The 22,382-nt window shown below is 40.8% G+C and overlaps 2 protein-coding genes across 9 annotated transcripts in view; one reads left to right on the top strand and one right to left on the bottom strand.

Moving 5' to 3' along the window:
• The window catches only part of ARHGAP6 (Rho GTPase activating protein 6), a 432,000-nt gene that overhangs the window by 311,596 nt on the left and 98,022 nt on the right, over nucleotides 1-22,382 (top strand). The window lies entirely within an intron of this gene.
• Nucleotides 1,450-9,643, bottom strand: AMELX (amelogenin X-linked). Of its 3 annotated transcripts, none has more exons than XM_073227769.1 (4): nucleotides 6,379-9,643; nucleotides 3,551-3,598; nucleotides 2,174-2,223; nucleotides 1,450-1,902 (listed from the first exon to the last, which is right to left on the bottom strand). In XM_073227769.1, exons 1-4 carry the CDS (start codon nucleotides 6,430-6,432, stop codon nucleotides 1,527-1,529), a joined length of 528 nt encoding a protein of 175 aa, XP_073083870.1. In that variant the 5' UTR covers nucleotides 6,433-9,643; the 3' UTR covers nucleotides 1,450-1,526. The 3 variants fall into 3 exon arrangements, with proteins under 3 accessions (XP_073083870.1, XP_017531670.2, XP_073083871.1); XM_017676181.2 differs by having other exon boundaries at nucleotides 1,450-1,908; nucleotides 2,183-2,223; XM_073227770.1 differs by lacking the exon at nucleotides 3,551-3,598 and having other exon boundaries at nucleotides 1,450-1,908; nucleotides 2,183-2,223.

Here is a 22,382-nt window from a genome sequence, read left to right as displayed (position 1 = left end):
GATATTCCTGCAAGTGCCATTTACAATAACACATATGGCTTCTGTTTTGCCAAAACAACATAAAACCATTTGAGCTGAACTCTATAATAAATTTTCGCAGTTGCTTTGTTATTTCATTGTCATTAATAGGAGGTGTCGGGAAGGGAGGCCTCTGCCTCAGGACACAGAAAACTTCGTTCATAGTAAAATAACAATTGCCACCTTTTACTGAGTGCCTCCTGCATGCCAGGCTATGAACTCATCTCTTTGTTTTATTTTCGATAAAACAACTCTAAGGAGCTATCGATATTTATGCTCTAATTTTCATAGGAGTTTTTAAAGAGTTCAAACTACCTGGCCAAAGTTACCGTTCTATAAACAGTTCTAGCAAGGTGTGAACACATTATAAAGTTCATGCCCTTAATTATTAATAGAAATAAATAAATGCATTTTCTGTATAAAGAAGAACATGTACTTGACTAGAATAATCAACTATAAGCACCAGGTTATTTGAGATACAATCAATTTCCAAAAATTCTGCCCTATATACTCCATAAATATGCTCATAATTGTGAAGCCATATATGGCATATATTATAAGTTTTTTATTGGGAAACTGGTCTTTGTACTTGAACAGAAGCTTGAAAATAATCTGATTTTGTGACTTTTTTTCTCTCACTTTCAAGAAGGGAAAGCACCCATAAATTTGAAGTAACTTGTACAATACCGTCCCCTCTTTGGGATCAAAGCCAGAACTGGAACCCAGGTCTCCTAACTCCCCATCCAGGTCATTTCCACCCCACCCATCCCTGCTTCTTAGTAGAAAATCATCAATAGCATTTATAACTTGGGAGTACATTTGGATACATACACACTGTAGAATTCTATAACCTCATACACATAGAAGTAAGGGTTTATGGGTATGGATAAGGGTCATTTGTTGTATTGATAATTACCCACTCTTTTGGAAGAATTTTCTGTTGCGGAAGATTTTGTGCATAATTGTGAAGACGTCTTGCTGAAAGCTTAGCATCCCAGCATTGGAAAGGAATCTAGCAGTTTGTCTAGCTTAGCTTCCTCCAAATTAGATTAAAAACCACTTTGGACAGGTGGTCTTCCTTTCTGTCTTTAAAGAGATTTCCTACCTACCTTTTGTAACCTGTTCAAATATTTGCATCCTTTCACTCCCCAAAATTACTCTCTTTCATCTTTGGTGCAATTCTAGACTATTCTTGCTAGTCAAATCCTTGAAAGATAAGGAGAAATGATGTTCCCTTATACTATTGTTCTTAAAATTAATGGGTTTCAGTAAAATATATTCTGGTTGGATTTAAAAATAATCATAGAATTTAAACCCACCGTAAAAGCTATGGTCTTAATTACTAAGCCATTTAGATAAACTCATTTATAATATAAAGTTACAATGCATGCGTGTACTAACAGAGTCATTGACCTCTGGTTACTGAAACTCTAGACCCTAGATTGTTCGAGAACTTAGACTCTAGGGGCCAGTTTTGCTTTACTATTCTCACAGATGTTCTAGTGGCTTCAAGGTATACTCACCACTAGCTCCCGCTTGGTCTTGTCTGTTGCTGGCCAAGCTTCTGGAGGCAGGTCAGGAAGCACGGGGGACAGGGGCTGCATGGGGAACATCGGAGGCAGAGGTGGCTGTGGTGGCAGGGGCTGAGGCTGGAAGGGCTGCTGGGGGTGTAGAGGGAGGTTTGTCTGGTGGAGTTGGGTCGGAGTCATGGAATGTTGGCCAGGAACTGGCATCACTGATTGCTGGGGGACCACAGCCTGCTGAGCTGGCACCATGGGGGTGTGGTGATGAGGCTGCAGGGTGTAATTCGGGGGATTCTGCTGGGACAGCACGGGAATGATTTGGTGGTGCAGCCATCCACCCATGGGTTCGTATCCATAGGAAGGGTACCGGTGAGAAGCAGAGAGTCAGGTTTACCATTAGCTCCATTGACTTGCAGCTGGAGAAGTAGCAATGCTTTCTTTGTCATTTTGACAATATAGGTATTTATTCATTTTTTTCCTGTGCAAGAATTCCTGACTGTGTACACAGAATCGACTTTTACAAACTAGATTTCCCATGAATGCCTGCATGTGGCATAGATTTAAGTGTTATTTCACTTAAAAGGGAATTGAAATGCATGCTTAATATTTTAAGGGAATAAAGAACAAAAAATCTGTATTCTGGCTGCCTTATGCTCTGGTACCACTTCAGAGAGGTAAGCACCTTAAGAGAAACAGACATTAGAACACATTTGTTTTAATTTAGTTACATGAAATATAGATTCACTAATGCAACCCTGTCAATATTGATAGCCTGAAAATATCAATTCTACAGAAGAAAGACTTCGGTAGATCTGTGTTAGGGGCTTCCTATTTGTTGGCACCATGTTATATCCGTCACACACGTTTTTCATGTTTCTTCACATACTCTGAGGGAAGTATCTTCACCCTCATTTTTATAGACAAGGTCATGAAGATCTAGAAGTTCCTGAGCCTGGCTGAGGTTGCAGAGTCATAATCTGCTTAATTCCACAGCTGCTGCTCTTCTTTGTAAGAGCAAAGCAGAAAAACTAACGGGGCACAATTAATGATTTGCTTTCACAGTGAAAGAAATAAAAGATGCAGAAACACTGTCCCTCATCTTAGAAACACAGATTTTCTGGTCAAATATGTCAGCATTTTAAAGTTTAACAGAAAATTTTGGCTCTCATTGTCATTAACACTTTTCCTCAGCTTCTCTGAGGAAACAGACTCACAGATGGCCCCCTGAACCCATGAAAGGCATTCCTTTCTACATAGCATATACCCGGCTAGCCACAGATCCAGGGACTCCTTCAAGTAGAACTAGAGCATTTGAGATCAATACAACAGACAGTTATTAACTGTGCTCAACTTATACTTGACAAAGCACCTTTTCTATTGCTCAACTATTTTGCTCCCCAGACGGTATTTTGAAATGTGGGTATTATGATTATTTCCCTTCTCCAAATGAGAACACCAAAGTTCCAAAAAGAGAAATGATTTGCCCAAGGTTGCATGGTTAGTATGGGGTTAAGCTGAGCCTCAAACCTGGTTTCCAGAAATCTCACGCTTTCCATTGCTCTGCAGAATGTCTCATGGACCACTTGGTCACCAATTTTTCAGTAAAGGCAAATGAGGGAGACAAGTAGATTGTGAACATCCGAGAATCAGGAGTTTTATAGCTGGAAAGGGTCTTAAATAACATCTTACCTGATTCTCCACATTCTGTGGGGTGGACTAGAACAAAGCTGTCCAGCCAGAGTTCACTTTCTTCCCTATCATGCACCCTCCTGACTGGCAGTTCATGATGGATAATTTTATAGCCATATAAGGAGAAGAGACCGAGGTAGAGAAGTCCAGGTAGGAATGTGCTGGGGCAATGCAGGCTTGAGATGACCCATCAGGGCTTAAGCAGGAAGCTGGTAGTGGGAACTAAGGAACATCTTGAATGCAGAATCAACACACTATTCTTTACAGAGCCCAGGGCATGAACTCCAACAATGGTCAAAATCAGTAAAGAGAAAAATTACCGCATAGCTGAAGTTGATATAACCAGGGTGCCCCGGATGAGGTGGTAGCTTTTATAGGAAGGGGAAAAGAAGAAGAAAAAGGAAGAGGAGAAGAGGAGAGAGAGAACAGATTGAGTCAATAAGCAATTGTTCCCATTAAGAGAGACTGAAACTACTTTTTAGAAAAACTGTATAGTGCAGAATATATTTGAGGTTTTCTTTTAGTTTGAACATGTATGCTGGGTAGGAGAGAAGCCGTCTTGTTTTAAAGAGGTCCAGAGCAACTAAATGACTTTCCCAGGGGTTGTAGTCTTATGGTGGGAGACCTGGAATCAGAAATCAGTGCACATCCTCCAGTGATCTTTGGACACCCCTCCATGTGGTGAGTCCATCCTACTCTCTCCTACCCACTATTCCACTTCTTGATGAAACTCACTCCATGTTGGGAAGAGAGAGATGTTTCTCCCACACAATTACAAAATAGTAACAAGAAGAGAACTGTCTCACACACCTTCCCTTACAGATCAGAAGGTGGATAAGTGCTTAAGTATCAAGGACATTCCTCATAATTGGCATGAAAAGTAAATAACGCATCAACAGTAACGAACCAACTACAGGGGAATTATTGATGACAGAACAAGATGGGTGCAGTACAGTGGAAACATTATAAATCCTATGGAAAATGAAAGAGTTGACTTATGAAGTTTGGGCTCATTATTCTGTCAATATATTTTTTTTTGAGAGGGCATCTCTCATATTTATTGATCAAATGGTTGTTAACAACAATAAAATTCTGTATAGGGGGGGGTCAATGCTCAGTGCACAATCATTAATCCATCTCAAGCCTAATTCTCGTCAGTCTCCAATCTTCTGAAGCATAACGAACAAGTTCTTACATGGTGAACGAATTCTTACATAGTGAATAAGTTCTTACATGGTGAACAGTACAAGGGCAGTCATCACAGAAACTTTCGGTTTTGATCCTGCATTATGAATTATAAACAATCAGGTCAAATATGAATATTCATTTGATTTTTATACTTGATTTATAGGTGGATCCCACATTTCTCCCTTTATTATTATTTTTATTTTTATTTTTAATAAAATGCTGAAGTGGTAGGTAGATGCAAGATAAAGGTAGAAAACAGTTTAGTGTTGTAAGAGAGCAATTGTAGATGATCAGGTGTGTGCCTGTAGACTATGTGCTAATCCGAGTTAGACAAGGGCATTAAAACATCCACGGATACAGATTTCTCTCAAAACAGGGGGGGTGAGGTTCTGAGCCTCACCACTGTTGATCCCCAATTTCTCACCTGATGGCCCCCCTGCGACTGTGCCTGTCTTAGGTTGTTCCTCCCTTGAGGAATCTTACCCGTCTCTGGCTAACCAGTCATCTTCAGGGGCCATACAGGGATCTGTCATGTTTTTATGGCAGAATTTTTTTTTAATTAAGGTATCATTGATATACATTCTTATGAGGGTTTCACATGAACAACATTGTGGTTTCAACATTCACCCATATTATCAAGCCCCCCCCCCCACACCCCATTGCAGTCACTGTCCATCAGCGTAGTGAGGTGCTACAGAGTCACTCCTCATCTTCTCCATGCTCTCCTGTATGGCAGAAAAAAATTTAAGTTCAAAATAAAAATACTATGTGAATAATTGTCTAAACCAGGACTGTCTGTCCATCAAAAGTGGAGGTCAAGTGACTGATGCCTGCATTTTGGAATTCTGGTTGGCCCCAGAGCTGGGGAGAGAGAATCATGCAGAATCTCTCAGACAGCAAGCTCATTAAGGCTCTATTGTTTTTAAGTGCTCATATTTCATAATAGCGTTTAATTTGTTCTCATCTGAGTGTGAATTATTTTAGCAGGATAGGTAACTGCTTTTCCTATACCTTGTGGGTGTTAAGTCCTCGGAGAGCAGGGCTGTTGAGTTGTGGAGTGGAAAAGTGACTGAATTTGTAATGCAGGGAAGCCTCAGGGGACGAAGAATTGCCCTAATGCGGGATGTCAGGGAGGCAGAGCACACCTCTGGGTCTTGTGGGTAGGAGAGGAAGAGAGGGGGCAGATATGCAAGCTTTTCTGGCTTCTGGTTGTTTCAACTGCTCTTAATGCCACCAAAAAGCAGATGGATCCTGCTTCGCCTGCATGTGATCTCAGCTCTCTGACCTTATGTACCTGCATCTAGAGAAAATATCAGACTTGCTGGTCCTTGGCACCTCTGAATGTAAACTATGTACGTACTGGGTACAGGCAGGGCTCTGGAGCCTCAGGGAAGTTGCACTTAGTAGGTACGCCTGAAGGAAGGCAGCCTCTGAAGAGGGGAGTTGGTTCAAGAAGGGAATTCCTAACACAGAAATCTTGCAGTCTGAAGGATAACAGCAGTGGAGTTTGGAGGGCAGGAAGGGATTTGGACACTTGTGAGAAATTGAGTTTTAGAGAAAACTGGCATTTTTGTAGCATTTGCCTATGGCAATGAAGAACTTTTTCTGGAAGCCTGTCAAGGTCTCTGTCAAGGTCTCTTCCAGAAGTGTTCTCTGTCTAGAGCTGGGCGGTGATATTTACATGCTAGCTGTTTCAGCAGAATCTCCTGGAGGGTTGGTTACAATTCAGAGTCCAAGGCCCCACCGCAGTGGCACTGAATCAGAATTTCTGTGGAAGCATCTGAGAATCAAGTTTTTTTTGTATAACAAGCATTTCAAAGTGTTTCTTAAACACAGAGACATTTGAGGACTTCTGATCTTTTACTGTTTCAAACTCGAATGCTTACCAACAGTAGGGCAGATTCTTATTTCCAAGCCTGTGTAGTTGGACATTGACTTGTACAGCTACTGTTTTACTCACAGGCATGGCAAAGGCTGCTCCCAGGAGGCAGGCAGATAAAATCCAGATCCCCATTTCTGGATGGCCCTGAAATATAAGTCAACACCCACTTTTCTTATCTCTCTGCAAATATGGACATAATTAATAATTCATAAAACCCACATAATTTGTATTAGTCAGCTGCTAGTAAAAAGGATGGGATTATTCTTTGTGAGGTTACTTCATTCCTACATGATTTCCAGTCCTCAGCCCACTTCATTGTTTCTGGAGTCACAGTAGTGATAAAGATGCTTTTTATTTAGGTTGAGAGCTGAACAAGTTGTAGGGACATGAATAATCCATCGTCACGTGATTGTGCATGCCATTTCCCTATACCTGTGTAGCCTATAGAGTCGTAGAAGCTAAGTGTAGCTTATAATTAACAACCAAAAGAATTGAGTTGACTCTAAAAGTGGATAAAATCAAGGAGCACAGTATTTGATCATTTTATAAGCAGAACTACCAGAAACATTTTTTTCTACAATCTTCCTGAGCATTGCTACTGTTGAGAATAAAAACTAATCATCTCAGAAAAGACATTAAATAATTTGCCAACATGGAGTAAGGAAGGAGTGGAGTGAAGTTGCAGGGGCTCCAACTGGGATGACTACAGGCAAGCCTCTCAGGTAACATCTCTGAGGTCTAGATGTGGAGCAAAGATGTGGATGAACAGAAGGGAGAGGATGGCGCTAATATTCTGTGAATTTTGTGAATTTTGAATGACTTCTACCTAAAAGATGTCATATCTAGTCATTGGCATCTTCCTTTTGTTTGATACTGCACTGTAATTATTCCACAAATAAGACTCTTGGGACATGAAGCAGGACAGGCAATCCGAAAACATGCACATTGCTTTGTGGTACAAATTATTGACTTCAAAAATGATCAGAAAGATCGTAGATTTTGCATAGAAAGTGAACATCATGTGTAATAATGCTGGCTCTGAAAGTACACAGACATTTTGTACCTCCTAAATCTGTTTTTTTTTCAAGTTTGAATTAATGAGAAAAATGATTTAGTTGATGTTCTATTTGATGTAATTAGATACAATGTTTTTCAAAGTAGTGGCTCACAGCCTGTTAAAAAATTATTTTTTATCTTAATTAGCAAGTAATTAAAATAAATATTTTGCTGAGAAATTTGGCTCTAAAAAGTAGATTCTGGAACTAAAGTATAAAATAATATAAGCAAGCACTTTGCTGTATTGGAAAGTAAAATGATTCATTTAAGTGGTCAGAGTCTAATTTAACTATGGAGCAACTAAAGAAGTAACAGAACATTGACAGCATAAAGTGTTACAAATGCAGAATAAACTTGCATCTCTTGAACATGAAATGCAGAAAAATAAATAAGCACTATAGGAAGAATACCAAATTATGAATAAAATCCTCATACATTTTAAATATATATATGCAAAGTAAGTTTCTGTCTGAGACTCAGGGATGCTTGATTCTTTTGATTTCTCCCAACTAAGAACTCAATTTATGTTATTCACAGCACCTAGAACAGCCAATCAGGTTTCTGAAGGAAAAACACATTAAGTATAAGTACAAACCCCTATATCACGAATTTTTAAAAGCTATGATCGAACATAAGGCTGCATGTTGTGATTAGTGCCTAGAGTCTTTCATTGTGGCAATGATAGGTTTAACAGGCAGAATATTTCATCAGGCCGTTCTTAAGTTGGCAGGCAAGTTGACTGCACATGTTGATGTATTCAAATTTACTGTTAAGAAGCAGCTATGTCATTGTCTGTTCCCTGGTTCTAGTAAACACAACATTGTCCATTACAAAGAAAGACATGTTAGAGGGCTGAGTTTCTATGGTGTAATCAACATGTCCTGTTAGGGTTCCCCTGCCCTTTCAGATCACGATAAATTGATTCAAATCCCTTTACTGATAAAAACCTCCAAAATGTCCCTAATATTTCTCTGAGAGATCATAGTTTTGGGACCACCAGTGCTCTGTTTTCTACTTCCATTGGAGTTATTTTCTCTGTTCCCTGTGGCCATTCTTTATCACCATTCTGGTGTCCACCAAAACAGGGGGCAACATCCCTTCTCTCTGGCCCCAGCCTGCAACTCATCTGCCATCCAGGTAGCCATGAGCTCAAGGTCATCACAGGGGCAAAACTCCTACTGAGGATCTGAAGGACAAGGCAAGGAACAAAAATGTATTTTGATCCTTGCAAATAAATGTGCGTGCCACAGGGGACATTGCCCTGGCTCCCTGGCCCACATGGCAACTCAGCCTCCCTCTATAGGATGGCTCTTCTTTGCCCACGTCCTTCTCATCCTTCTGGCCCAATCCCACATTGTCTTAGAAGCAATCCAAGTTCCTCCCTCTTTACTGCCCCTGGGGTTGCATTGTCCCCGTGTTCTCAGCAGCCTCCCCTTTGCTTAAACAACCAAACCAAGCCCTTCTCTATCTAAGAGGATCTCTGATCCAGCCAAATGTCTTTTACTCTTCTACCTTAGAAAAGCATATGGATCTTTTCTTTTATTCTAGGATCTTGCAGCAAGTGATAGGAGGTAGCTAAATGAGTTGTCCATCAATATTAGATCAATAAAGGAAATACTGAATATATACCCAGGTACTCTTGGAGGTGTAGCCAGATCTCTTTGAGTACTTAAATAATATCTTTCAAGTTTGCATACGTACATATGTTTTTATATAGATGGTCCACATTGGCTAAATTACATTCAATGACAAAATATCCATGAAAGGCAATGAAGTATTATGAAGAGCTGGAGGCTTAGACTTGCGTGGGTCCTGACCCAAGCTTCCCCAAGGGGTGAGGGACCATTGACAAGATACTTAGCCTACCTGAGCTTTAATTTCCTCATCTGTAAAATGAGGATAATGATAAAACCTACCTAAGAGAATGAGTGTGTAAATGAATGAAAGACATCTCTGGGGGAAATGCAATCCTCTCTGACCTCATCACTTGGCACACAGTAAATGTTTTAAAAAATGCTAATAAATAAGATTGTAAGGTGATCTTTGGGGACGAATTAGTAAGGAATGAAGAACCATTGTGGAGAAAGGTTGACCTTTTAATCATGAGACAGAGCGAAAAATTGCAAAGAAGAAAGTGGAAACTTGTAACAGGCAAAATGTGTGAATGAAAACAAACACAGAATATAGTTCTAAAAGCCAATTGTGTCCAGGGTTTGCACTTATTTATGAATATTTTTTTTGGTGAATGATGTATCAGAGGCAAGATTCCCTTTGAAGAAAGTTGCAGAACGGGTTTGAGGGGAACTGCTTGGATGAGGAAGGGGCGGGGTGGGAGGTGCACTGCAAGGCGGTAAAACAGGAGGAAGAAGAAGGAAAATGTAGATCATATTATATTCTTTTTCGATTCTTTTTCCTGTTTTATTTCATTACATGTATTAGAGTGCCTGGAAAGATTCAGGACATATTTTTTCCTACAAAGCTGTGGTTAATCTCTCCTAATTAAGTCATCGGTGAACTGTTAGTGGTCTTGTAGTTTCACAAGATCTATTTCATTACTGTTTCACCTTTCAAGAATGAGGGATCATATATTTGGCTGCAAGGATCAGTAGATCCTTTATTGTGGCCTTAATTTCTGTGGTCCACTGGATAGGGAGTTATTGCCAATTCACCATGGACACTGGTTCAGGCCTTGATGACAAATACAGCTGAAATGATGTGGTTCTTTCTATTTATTGTCCCCCATTGCATATCTTGAGTCATAGAGTATTAAAATCCAGATCTCTCTGCTTGAAATCTCTTCCACATATGCAGTTTAAAAGTTACGCAATGCTTTGGGAAGAAAAAACAATTTCAATTGACAATTGTTTCCTATAAGCAATTATTTCATTTGTGAATAAGTTGACTTTATGAAACAGAATTTACTAGATTGAATACTTAATTTTGTTATGTAGAGGCTATAACATTTTCACAGCATTTGTGTTCTTGTTTTTCTTGCTTTCTGATGTCAAATATTTTCTTCTTTTTTTAATATAATCACTGTTTTAAAAATGGGTCATAAGCATGAAATATTTTCCTCTATGGCAATATCTCTCAAACAACTGTGACAATATGACCCTAGACTATGTCTTAATTCACTTATACATTAGCTCCAAATATATGTGTTGAATACCTATGAACCTGAGACCGTTTGGTTACTATAGGGGGAAAATCCATGCATGAATTTACTACTGTTCCTAAAAACTTTTCTCCAAAATGATAACTGAATGAACACCCTTAAATTATAGGTTCCCATTCTTACTTAATGGGAAGGAGGAGGGTACAAGAAAAGTCTATAAAAATAACATATCAGGGTACCTTCTGACCCAGAACTAGCTGTTCCAGGTCCCTCCTGAGCCCTGTAGGATCAAGCAGAGGCTGCAAAGCAAGCCGTTTGTGTGGAAGGACCTCAGGCTGTGAGGCCTTCTACTCTTCGGCACAATCAGGAACCAGATGGTTCCTATCTGCCAGTGTTCAGAGATGAGGAAAGCATGGGGTAATCCCAGGCGGCAAGAATCTGACCCAGTGCTATTACACTCCTTCATTTGGGCTCAAATACTTACAATAAAGAGAGGCCATGGCTGTCAAGAGCCGAAGCAGTCTCAAGCTCTGAGAGGAAGCATGACTTAAAGGCCTTCATCCCTGCAAGGCCTGGCCTCAAACAGTAGGCACTCAACAACAACACATTTATGTATACATATATGTAAATTTAAATATATGTATCATTTCTGTGTGGTGCTTGATAAATGTTTTTAAATGCCCTTGCCCATATTTTGTAGCAGTTATTCTTTTTCTCGCGTTGCAGCTCATCGTACTTTGCTCTTCCCGGGTTGCTTTGCTTGCAGCTTTTCCCCTTCCGATTTGCTACTTCTAATTTACAGTGTGCCGGAAAGTCCTCTGCCCAAGCTTGCTAGGAGCGTGTGTGTGGACTGCAAGGAGAGGGAGGCCGTAAGCAGTGTTGACCCGGGACCCTCCCTTTGGAGAAAAGCTAAAAAATTTCCGTCTTGTGGCCTTGATTTTTTGACTGTGGGAAGGATGTTTTGTTTTGTATTGTTTGGGGGTTTTTCCCTCTTGCTTAACTTCCTGTTTATAGCAGGGGTGGGGGTATGTGGGTAATCTTTGGATAAATCAGGTGTGATGAGTTCTGGAAGCCTTTCTGACCATCTATAGGAGCTCAACTCTTAATCTTCTTTTAAAGCAGGCCTAGGATTGTCCAATATACTGAAATACTTTCAAGAATGAGTATTCTTAAGTAACTAGAGCCAAAGTGAGCTTGCAAATGTTTCTTCTGTAGACATTTACTTATAAGAAAGTATCATTCCTTAGGCTGGGGTGGAGCTGAACCCTCTTCAGAGCACAGGTACACCACCACTGGTGCCAGTAAACACACCGACTCCCCTTTGCAACCCTTCTAAGTCACATATTGTGTCTCCCACTTCCTTGGAGCTCTTTGGTATCAGAAAAATCTCTTTGACAATATAGGTGTTCGGTAAATGTGTCTCCTAGTTGATGAAAATGTCGAGAAGTTATCCATGACATTAAGAAAATATAAAAAATGTCCTTGATCTTTCTGGATTCTCCTTAGAGAAAGAACTCTTGCAGCTGTTTAGGTGGGCCTTTTGAACAGCTAAGACAGATAACTCAGCATCGCAGTCAAGTTCCTATGGACTTTCATGCAAATGGCCTCTGATAAAGGCCTAGGAAAGGGAGGCGTTGTAAGAGGTTTATAATCTATTATCCTTAATATCCTTATCACATTTGGCTCTGACCTGTTAGTTCAAATTGTAATATATTATAACCAAATATACTATGACAGATTACTTGATTTTTTAATCTGTGACTGTGTTTATTTGCTTAATGCAATAAAGCTTTATTATTATTATTATTAGATTCTTGGGCTTCTAGAATCAGTTTAGCTCAAGGAATAATTTCAAAAGAGTAACAGCAAAAAGCCCTCTCACCCATACTCACATACTTTATTTATTTATCAGGACCTACTCCAGAATATGGAATTAACTACATTTTTATGGCTGGTTGCTTGAAGCTATGAAACGAAAAAAGAGAGATCTTTTACTGGCTAATGACATTTAGTGAGTGAGTAGACTTGGCCCAAAAAGTATACAAAGAGCAGTAACAGAGGTAAGGAGCCAGGAAGAAGAAAGACACATGTAAGGAAAAGGAAAAGCTTTGTGATAATAATTCAAAGTGGTGATGATCAAAGGTGGTGACAGGTTCAGCAAGCTGCGCGTGGCATGAAAAGAGGAAACTTATTAGTGGAGTGACAGGAAATAAAGCAGCTATGCAGTAAAGGGACATGGTCCTAGGGTCATAAGCCCTGAGCATATCCCTCAAAGGCCAAATTTGTGCTATAACTTGAATAGCCACTATCCCACACTTAGTATGTGCCCAACACAGTCACTGGCCTTAGAGCACAAAGATAAATGGGCAGTGGTCCAGTTCTCAAACTCTCCACAGCCTCTAGAGGAATTCTCCCTGCTGAGCTGGGGCAGAGAATGCTGGGAATAGGTGTTGGAACCAATCCCCCTTCTCACCTTCAGGAAGCTGACGCACTGCGTCTGCGTCTGTGTTTGTGGATGTGAGGAGGAGGGGAGAGAGAGCAGCGACGCCAGAAGGCTCCAGGGGCTCTGGAAAACGCAGGCCATCCGGAGTATTCCAACCGGCTGGATCGGGAAGGGGCTTATTAATTGTAAATAAGGCCACCTCAGTCTTTCCCCGGAAGTCCTATACTTTCTGCTTCTGCAGTGATTGTGCATTAGCTGCTATGTGCAAACTGAATCATCAGGGAAAGATTTCATTTAGCCAGTGCCTGCCGTTTCCAAGGACAATATGAAGTAGATAGAGGTGTTTATGAACACTTGAAACAAAATGTCTACTAGTTAGGGCTGGTTCAAATCAACGATGGCACATATGCTATTTAAAAATGGGGGTGTCTGTGCGTGTTGACATAAGAAAGATGTTTGTGACACATAGTTAAAGGGGAAAATAGATTTTTTAAATCCTCTTTCTCTAAAATGATTCGCCGCCGCCTCTTCCTCCCCCTCTCTCTTCCCCTCCCTCTCACTCCCCTTTTTCCATTTGAAGAGACAGCCACCAAAATATTAATAGCAGTTGTCTAAGGGACGCATTCCTAAAGGTTTCTGGGAGTGCAAGATTTCATTTTATTTCTTTTAAATAATCCTTGAATGGAGCAAATGCAGGGGAGATACAAGGAGTTTGGGGCACAGTATCTCTCATTCACATTCAGCAAGACTGATGAGTGTAAGTGGCTTGCTTTCATGTTCATTTTCGGGGAGAAAAAAGCTGAACATAAAATGAAAGACAAAGATATTTTTTAAGTGATCAGGTCCCTTTTAGATCACTAGTAGAAGATATCTTAATAATATAAGCACTCAAAGGAAGAGTTCATGCAACTTGTAATTTAAAGGTCCTGTAAGCTTTTGCTAAATATCTGGTGGAGCAATTTTCAATAAAGGGAATTATATGCAGATGGATAGTGTGCCCTTTGGGTTGTAATTAACTGGTAACTGTCAGGAGTGAGAAAGTTACATCTGTGTTAACAAAAATAACACAGTAATGTTACAACAAGCATTTTTACTTCTGCTTATTGGGCAGACACCAAAATAAGTTACACTTTCCTACTGGGCTTCAGCAGACACTTACAGAGGATGGGCGTTTCCAAACAGAAGTAATGTGCGACCCTGGAGAGGCCTTGCCTCTGGGGGACAGTCTCCGTCAGAACTGAACCTCCGCAGTGCACTCCTGGTGCCTGACCTTGGCCAGTGTCCTTGACTCTTGTACCCGTAGCTTACTCTCTGGAAAGTGGGAAAACATCAGTAAAGGAAAGCTAACAATGTCATTCAGTGTATATTTGACTCTTCTTAAACATGATTTCTAATATTGAAAGTGACAATTTTAGCCTATCTCAAGGAGGAAAGGACGCACATTTAAAGACACAAAGGAAACAGTTCACCACCTGCGAGGTTGGCGTTATCATTCCCACAGATTCGATACGCAGAGTTTCTTCTATTGTTCTTAGACAAAAACTCTTATATTGTTACACTTTAGAGCATGCCTTTTATTTTCATCTCTTAGTGTCAGAATACTCTTTTCATATGATCTGCAGATTCCGCAGGGAACAAGAAATGTGTGGTGGGACCTAAGTACCAGCGATATCACCACATCTGGCTGTGCTGTCATTTCTGGTATCCATTCCACTGCTTGTTTTCGCCAGTGGCTCTAGGAACATGGACAGAGCCCTGAGCAGCTTTCCAGCTAGTATCCTCTCCATCACTTCCCTAAACTATATAAAATGCAGTAATAGCAGTTGAGAATTATTTCCAAACCTCTATGAAAGGATCACATCATGAATAGTTGTCTGCTTAGAATGTTAACTAGATCTGAGGCTGATATAATTCTGAGGAATGAAGTAAATCAGGAGGAAGATCAAAGTTCAGTTCTACTTACATACATTTTCCTATAGGGAATTTTTACCTGAAATTAAATAGATGCAATAGCCTGTCACAGAATTCTGTGGAGTGAGTGCACATTTGTTTTAACTGCAGATGACATTTTCCCTGTATAATGCTAATAAAGCTTTAGAATCATAAAATCTCCACTTTTTATCTTACCACGTATATCATCTTTCTCAGCACTGTGCTCTTAGGAGAATCATAGTCCTGTGACAACTCTATTCTTGATAGTATTTCGTACATCTGCAGAATTTTTAAATCATCAGGATCAAATATTCACTGTGTATCTAACAGCCATGGCATAGGACACATATAAATATGTGGCATGATACCCATACACTGCTGTATTATCTAGCTATGAAAAAGAATGAAATACTGGTTCATGCTACAACCTGTATGAAGCTTGAAAAGATGGTGCTAAGTGAAAGATGCCAGACACAAAGGACCGTATGATTCTGTTTCTAGGAAATGCCCAGAATAGGCAGAGACAGAAAGTAGACTCCTAGTTGCCAGGGGCTGGGGGGAGAGAGGCATGGGGACTGACTGCACTGCTAATGGGTTCAGGTATTGGGGGTGGGAGGGATATTCTGGAATCAGATAGTGGTGATAATTGGTCAACTTTGTGAGGTAACTAAAAGCCTCTCAATTGTATGCCCTGAAATGGTGAATTTCATGGTGTGTAAATTACATTGCCATCTAAAAAAAAGGTACATATCCATGTCATTGATCTCTACCCTCAAGAAGCTTACAGTCTTTATACATTATGTAAAATATGGAACATGAAAAGCTAATCACAGGGCAACAGTGCAGAATAATAGTACAAGAGTTGCCCCACGATGATACAGTTGATGATGAAGCTAACGTTTATCAAGTGCCAGCCAGTGTTCTGCTATTTTACACATTTATGTATTTATCAATTACCTTCCAAATGACAGCCATGCTCTAAGTTCATAGGCTACATCATTGAGTAAAAGACACATAGACACAATAGATATAGTAAAGGAAGGATGTGTTAGAAAGTGAGAAAGGCTAAGGAAAAGGAAATGGAGGTGGGTGGGGGATGAGCAGTGCTGAGTTGCAAGTTTCAGTAGGGTGGTCAGTTTTAAACAAACGCTTGAAGGAGACTAGGCATGCACCTGAGCATCTCTAGGGTCGGGGGCCAGCATGAAGCTGTTAACATGGAGACGTGCTTGGGGTGTTGGTGAACTGGCAGGAACCCAATGCTGCTGGCGTGGTATAAAGGCAAGGGTGTGGTACGGGATGAGATCCGAGAGGTGACATCATGAAGAGCTTCCATGCTCTTAGCTAAATGTAGAATTCCTTACCTAAAATAAGTGCTCGCGTTCATTGTGAACCAGAGGCTTTGGGAAAGGTGGAATGACGCTGGGCTTTGGAGATGCAAAGGATCTGGATAGCCGTAGGGGCTGTTCCATCGTAAGGCTTTCTCATTGGAAAGAACAGACGTGGGAAAATGAAGCACACGTTTGGGTGTGCAGGAGACCGGCTGGGCAGACGCAGAGGTTCTACAGAGGAAAATAGTGATGCCGATGGCTGATGGGAAGAGGGAGACCTGAATGGCCGCGCAAGGTGAGGTGTGCATAATTAGCAGGGTAAAGCAATGAGCAGTGCTCTCACCATCCTTGCTTTCTCGGGTTTCTAACAAGAAAGTTCACCGGGAAGCTGAGACTCGTGTCAGGAGTAAGGAAGTTGAAGCATGAAGTGGTCACATGACTTGGCCATCTTCACCTCAGAATGAGAGCCAGAGCAGAGGCCAGACCCCTGGCTTTCTGCCCTGTCCCAGCTACTCCTGACCTATTAGCTCCCAGATGAATGAAATATATCTCAGAACCCCAGACCAAATAATAGCATTAGGGGAACAACTGGAAATAGATGAATTTTTAAAATAAAATCTGTAATGTTTTTCCTATAAAATATAGGGTTGCATTTTAAAAGTTTTACCAGAGAATATTCTTCAGGCAAACCTAGAGCTCTTCAAAAATGCTCTCCAATATTAGTTGTTGCTTGGTAAGAAATAAAAACTACTTAATCAAAAGCTCATAAAAAGAAATTTAATAAATGTATTGATATATAGTTTATCACAAATTTCACCTGTTTAGGGGATATAACTAAGGGGTTTTAATATTTATTTGTATCTTTACAAAGTTTGCAACCATCAGCAGTATAATTCCAGAACATGTCATTACCTGCAAAGAAGCCCCATACTCGTTAGCAGTCACTGCCTAGTTCCCTTGCCCCCAGCCCGCTTTCCCCCAGCCACCCGTCTGCTTTCCATCTCTATAGATTTGCCTATTCGGGACATTTCATGTAAATGGAATCATACAATATGTGGTTGGAAAATGGACCCCTGAGACCTTCTACAGTAGGGTTTCTCAACATCAGCACTCTCAGCGTTTGGGCCTAGATCATTCTTTGTGGGGGCATCCTGTGTACTGTAGGGTACTGAGCACCATCCCTGGCCTCCAGCCTCTAGATGCCAATAGCACTTCCTTCCCCAGTTGTGACAAATAGTAGTGTCCCCAGACATGGTCACATGTTCCCTGGGGGAGAGGAGGAGCAGAACTGCTCCCCTTTGGGAACCACAGATCTGCAGTGACCTAAGGATTGAGCTGGGTGTGGAGGTGTGGGAAGTGGGGGTGGCCATTGCACCCAGCATGCTGTTGTGGAAAGACCACTGTTGCGGGCTCCTTGAAGTTCAATCCTGAGTTCTAAACTTCTGTGGTTCCTCTTAGAAAATAGCAAAGAGGTGAATTGGGGAAAGAAGCATAATAGTTATTTAGATGAAACTATTGTTCAAGAAATATGCTGGGAAACATCACCCACTTTTTAGGTTATTAAAAGAAGGCTGAAATTGTTATTTAAAAAATAAAATAAAGTGACATATGCCAATGGTCTTCACCTTAATTATAAAAGATTGGAACCACGGTGGCCATAATTCAAAAAGAATGTACATATGGATTTGGTATGTTCTGTGCTACAACCAGAGAGGTGTATTAATGGCTCTCAAAGAGTTTTACTTAACTCAGCTTTAAAGTCATTCTGCAGACCCTAAATACCCCTTGAGTAGCAAAAAGAAGCATGAGATTTCATCTGTACCATAGCTAACGAAAGCAAATGGGCCATCACACTTTAATCCTATCCTGCTAATCCAACTTGCACTAAGGAAAGGAAGACAGAGAGGAAGCAAGTAGGCTTTAGAAATATGTAAATTTCACAAAGTCAGTTTCTAGTGTGACCTCTTTTCAATTCAGAAATGAGTGAGTGGGGGAGTCCTCGCCCTCCTTGGTGACCCACGTCTAAGTGAACGGGCTGAAGGAATTGTGTCTGTGGTCCACTCTAGTTCTCAAGATCTTCCCTGCCCAGGGTGGGAAGCTTAAAATCATTGAGCTAGTAACTGACACATTTCCTGCTCTCAATTTTAAGGACGTGTTTTCTCAAACTGCCTTAGTCTGTGTGATCTTGACCGGCTAAGGACTGGATACCTTGTGTGTGGCAGTGCTGTCAGACTGAAGTCAGTGAACTCAAATTGTGTTTACAAGTGGGTTGCCATTACACAGTGGCTTCCCTGTAAATACAAACTGTAAATGTTCCTCTTTCTCGTGGACTATAGCAATTACAGGATGTTGCCTTTAGCTCTTGTTTACATCAGGGGCATTACTGAGTGCCTTAAACACATGCCGACTTAGAGTTATTAAAAAAGACATGTTCCAAAGATGTTGTCAAGATTTTAATGTGTGCATATTTAAAAGATGTTTTCCTTAACCTATTCTCTCATCCTGTCATTTAGGATGTAGAATAGATAGAGCCTCTAGAGGAGGCTGTGTCTAATGCATCAGCTTTAAAATTGAGTGAGAGTAGAACTTCTGGAAAAAACCTATCTGTGCAGTGGTTCATTTGGAAAGACCTCTTCCCAGTCAGTTCTTTACAGAATTGTGGTGAGGATCGCATGAAATAATCAAAATTAAGCACATGGAGCAGTGTTTATCCTTAGTAAGCACCTCACAAACGGGGAGCTTATATATTTATATATATATGTGTGTGTGTGTGTGTGTGTGTGTATAATATATTTTATACATATAAATATATTAGCTGAAACATCTGAAACCATAACACGGTAGAATATCACATTGTAATCATTTTCTAGCGAAACGGCACAAGCTGAGACCAAGCAGTACTGGCTCTCCTCCCAAAATACTTCTTGAAAGGCCACCTCTGACTTCTTTTATATAAATTTTAAAGAAATTGGTCTCTATGCAGTCTACCCTTTAGAACCACTTGTGTAGTTTTAAGTAATATTCATGCCTGTATCCCACCCACCCAGTTTCTGGTTTCATTGGTCTACAGCAATAGTTTCAACTCTTACTGTCTTTCTGAATCACCTAAGGAGCTTTTAAAAATGCAATGGCCATGTCTGAAAAAAAAAAATGCAATGGCCAGTGCCACCTCCAGAAATTCTGTGTTAGTTGAATGTGATGTGCAGCCAGTGTTGAGGTCCATGGGACACAATCCCGTCCATCTTAGGAATTAAGTGCTATATATGTCTCTTAGCCCTTTACTGTATATGAAAAGTTGTACTTCTATCAACTTTGCCCATATCAGTGGAGTTTTTTTCTTTTAAGTGAATTTCCATTCAGTGCCATGGTGGAATTAAGGGCACTCAACACAGTGACATTTGCAGTTGATTATAAAATACTAGCATCGGACCCACGGAATGTTAGCATGATAGTAGACCCTGGTGAGTACTCAGAAAACGTTTGCTAATGATGGGCAAACAAGTGTTTCTCATGGTCTCTTGGTGTCCCCACAAATATTTCATTTCCAATTGAATCTCTCAGCGTCTTCGTGAGTCTGCTTCAATTTTGATTCAGTGAAGGAGTGCGTTTCGTGAACCGCCCATATGAGTAGGTTAGCTTGTGCATAGCTGTCTTGATTTTTCCTTCCTCTAAATATATGGCTTTGTTCATTTAATCAAACAGATACAGTTGTTTTGTAGATGCATTCTTTGTGCGGCCAAAAATCCTGTTTGCGGTGGCCGCACCATAACTGGATTCGATTGTAGAGCAGCCCAAGTGCTAATTTGAATCAATTGTTAAGACTGTCAGCAACAGACCAGTGTGGCCTCCATCACTGGGTTCACTCAGCAACCCTGCAGGCCAGGCACTAGGTTTATTCTATCATCATTTCCTCATCCATCCGAAATCTTCATATCCCTGAATGATGAAATAATAACCTTCTCAGACTGAAGGCATATTTTCTTTATTTTTACTTTCATATGTCTTTTTTCTCCAAATCCAAGCATAATACATATTTGTAAATGAAATCAAATAATGTATAAATTCATTAGGCAGAATATCAAAGTCCCTAAGAATCCTATTCTCAAGTGATAGCTACTGTTAACCATTTGATATCATTTCAGGTCTTTCTGTGCTTACACTAACATATTTCCTGTAAATATCATAGTAGACATATTATCCTGCTGTTCTGCAACTTCCCTGTTTAATTTTGTATGTAGTGGACATCTTTCCAAGTTTATACAGAGAGAGCTATTTCAATTTTCTTAATGGCTGCACAGAATTCCCTTGAGTAGATATCCCATCCCATAGTTTATTTAGCCAGTCACCTGCTGATGGACACTTAGGTTGTTGATGTTTATGTACATAATATAATACACATGTAGAAAAGTGCACATATCATAAGCTTACAACTTAATGAGTTGCCACAGAGTGAACACAGCCATGCCAGATGAGGAAATATGACCAGTGCCCCAGAGACCACCTTGGACTCCTTCCCGGTCACTTCTCCCCAAGAGTATCTCCTAATCTGTCTTTTCACAGCACAGGTGGGTTTTACCTCTTTTTATACTTCACATTAATGATTTCATAAAGTGTGTTCTCTTTGTATCAGCCTTCTTTTGCTCAGTGGGATGTTTGTGGGCTTCATGCATGTTGTCATAGGTGGTTGGAGTTTGTTTATTCATTGTTTCTGCTGTGTAGTATTCCACTGTGTAGATGTGCTGCAATTTATGCATTCTACTTTGATGGACATTGGATAGTTCACAGTTTGGGGCTGTTGCAAATCATGCTGCTATAAACATTTCAGCACATACCTTTTGGTGAACATCTGCATGCATTTCTATTGTTTTTATTGTTGACTTTTTTATTCTGCTATCAGAGATGGTGTTGAAGTGAATCTTTGTGAATGGACCTTGCACGCTTTGTAAATATGTCTATGAAATGCATTCTTAGAGACAGAACTGGTAGGTCATGGGATATGCAGAATTACATTTTGAGTAGATACGGCAGAACTGCTCTCTGAAAATATTTTGACTCTTAAGCTCAGTCTGCACCCCAAGCAACCCACTGTGGCTGCATCACTTTGCTATTGCCATTATCTTGATACGGATGCTGCTGCTGTGTGTCCTGGACTACAAGGCGTGGCTAATGAGAACCAGAATCTTCTTCCTGGACCTTAGATACTCCCCAGTGGGCTAGTGCCTTTCTCACATGTCCACTGAAGGACAAAAGTGAAAATGACCTAGGGTCCCAGGATACCAGGGCTTTGTGTGAAACCACCAGCTGAAACTATTGAGCAAATTGATGCTATAAGAAGATACACCAAACAGACCCCATGGCTCTAAATGCCCTCCACCCCAAGTTGAGATAATCTCATTTCCCAGGTGGAGATAAAGGTTTCTAACCTGGAAATGAGAATCACATGTCTTAGCAACAGATGGCCCATTGAAAATGCCCCGTCACTGGGAGGCATTAGGCTAAGACAGTGTTTTCTAACCTTGGAGCGCGACATTAGGCTAAGACAGTGTTTTCTAACCTTGGAGCGCGACATTTACCGTGGGATCATTCTTCGCTGTGGGCCATCCTGTGCTCTGTATGGTCCTGAGCAGCACCCCCAGCCTCCACCCACCAGATGCAGGGGCACCCCTGCTCCCCACCAGGTGTGACAAGCAAACCTGCCTCCAGGCGCTGCCAGCTGTCCCTGGGAGGCACAATCATCCCCAACTGAGGACCACTGGTCTGCGGAGTACAGGCCACCCTGGCTCTAAATCAGCTCATGTTCAGTTTCTGGCCGTGCCACCCCTTGTTGTGTGACCTCTCTGTGCCTCAGTTGGCTCATCTGTAAAATACCGACGTTAATAGTAATACTTACCTTAATCGGTGGTTGTAAAGATGAAATGAGATTCCTTCTGTGAAGCGTGTAGCAGTGTTTGGCATAGAATAATTATTCACAGTTGTTTTCTTTCATAATTGTAATCTTTTTATTATGATGATGATGATTTGAAAGCTGAGGTAGTGGGAAGAAAGTATTCACTTTCTGGAAAAGGATGTGGGTAATGTGAATCTGAAAACCATCAAGGATACGGCGCCCAGCTCTTGGAATAGGCAGGGGGGGATGCGGGGGGGAGATAAATCACTACTGAAGTGCTACAGAGGGAAGCGGCGGCATTTGGTTGTACCTCTGTTCCTG

The sequence above is a fragment of the Manis javanica genome, chromosome X (genome assembly GCF_040802235.1).
Source record: "Manis javanica isolate MJ-LG chromosome X, MJ_LKY, whole genome shotgun sequence".
NCBI classification, from domain to species: domain Eukaryota; kingdom Metazoa; phylum Chordata; class Mammalia; order Pholidota; family Manidae; genus Manis; species Manis javanica.
Note: the sequence above shows the minus strand (reverse complement) of the source record. Positions and strands in the feature narration are given on the sequence as shown.

Excerpts from the sequence above, each read along its gene's own strand:
- AMELX (XM_073227769.1), bottom strand. The coding sequence starts at position 6,432 with ATGGGGATCTGGATTTTATCTGCCTGCCTCCTGGGAGCAGCCTTTGCC. Across the intron at positions 2,224-3,550 it reads ATATCAACTTCAGCTATGCG|GTGCTTACCTCTCTGAAGTG; the intron begins GTAATTTTTCTC and ends GTTTCTCTTAAG. Across the intron at positions 1,903-2,173 it reads ATAAGGCAGCCAGAATACAG|TTCCTATGGATACGAACCCA; the intron begins ATTTTTTGTTCT and ends TCACCGGTACCC.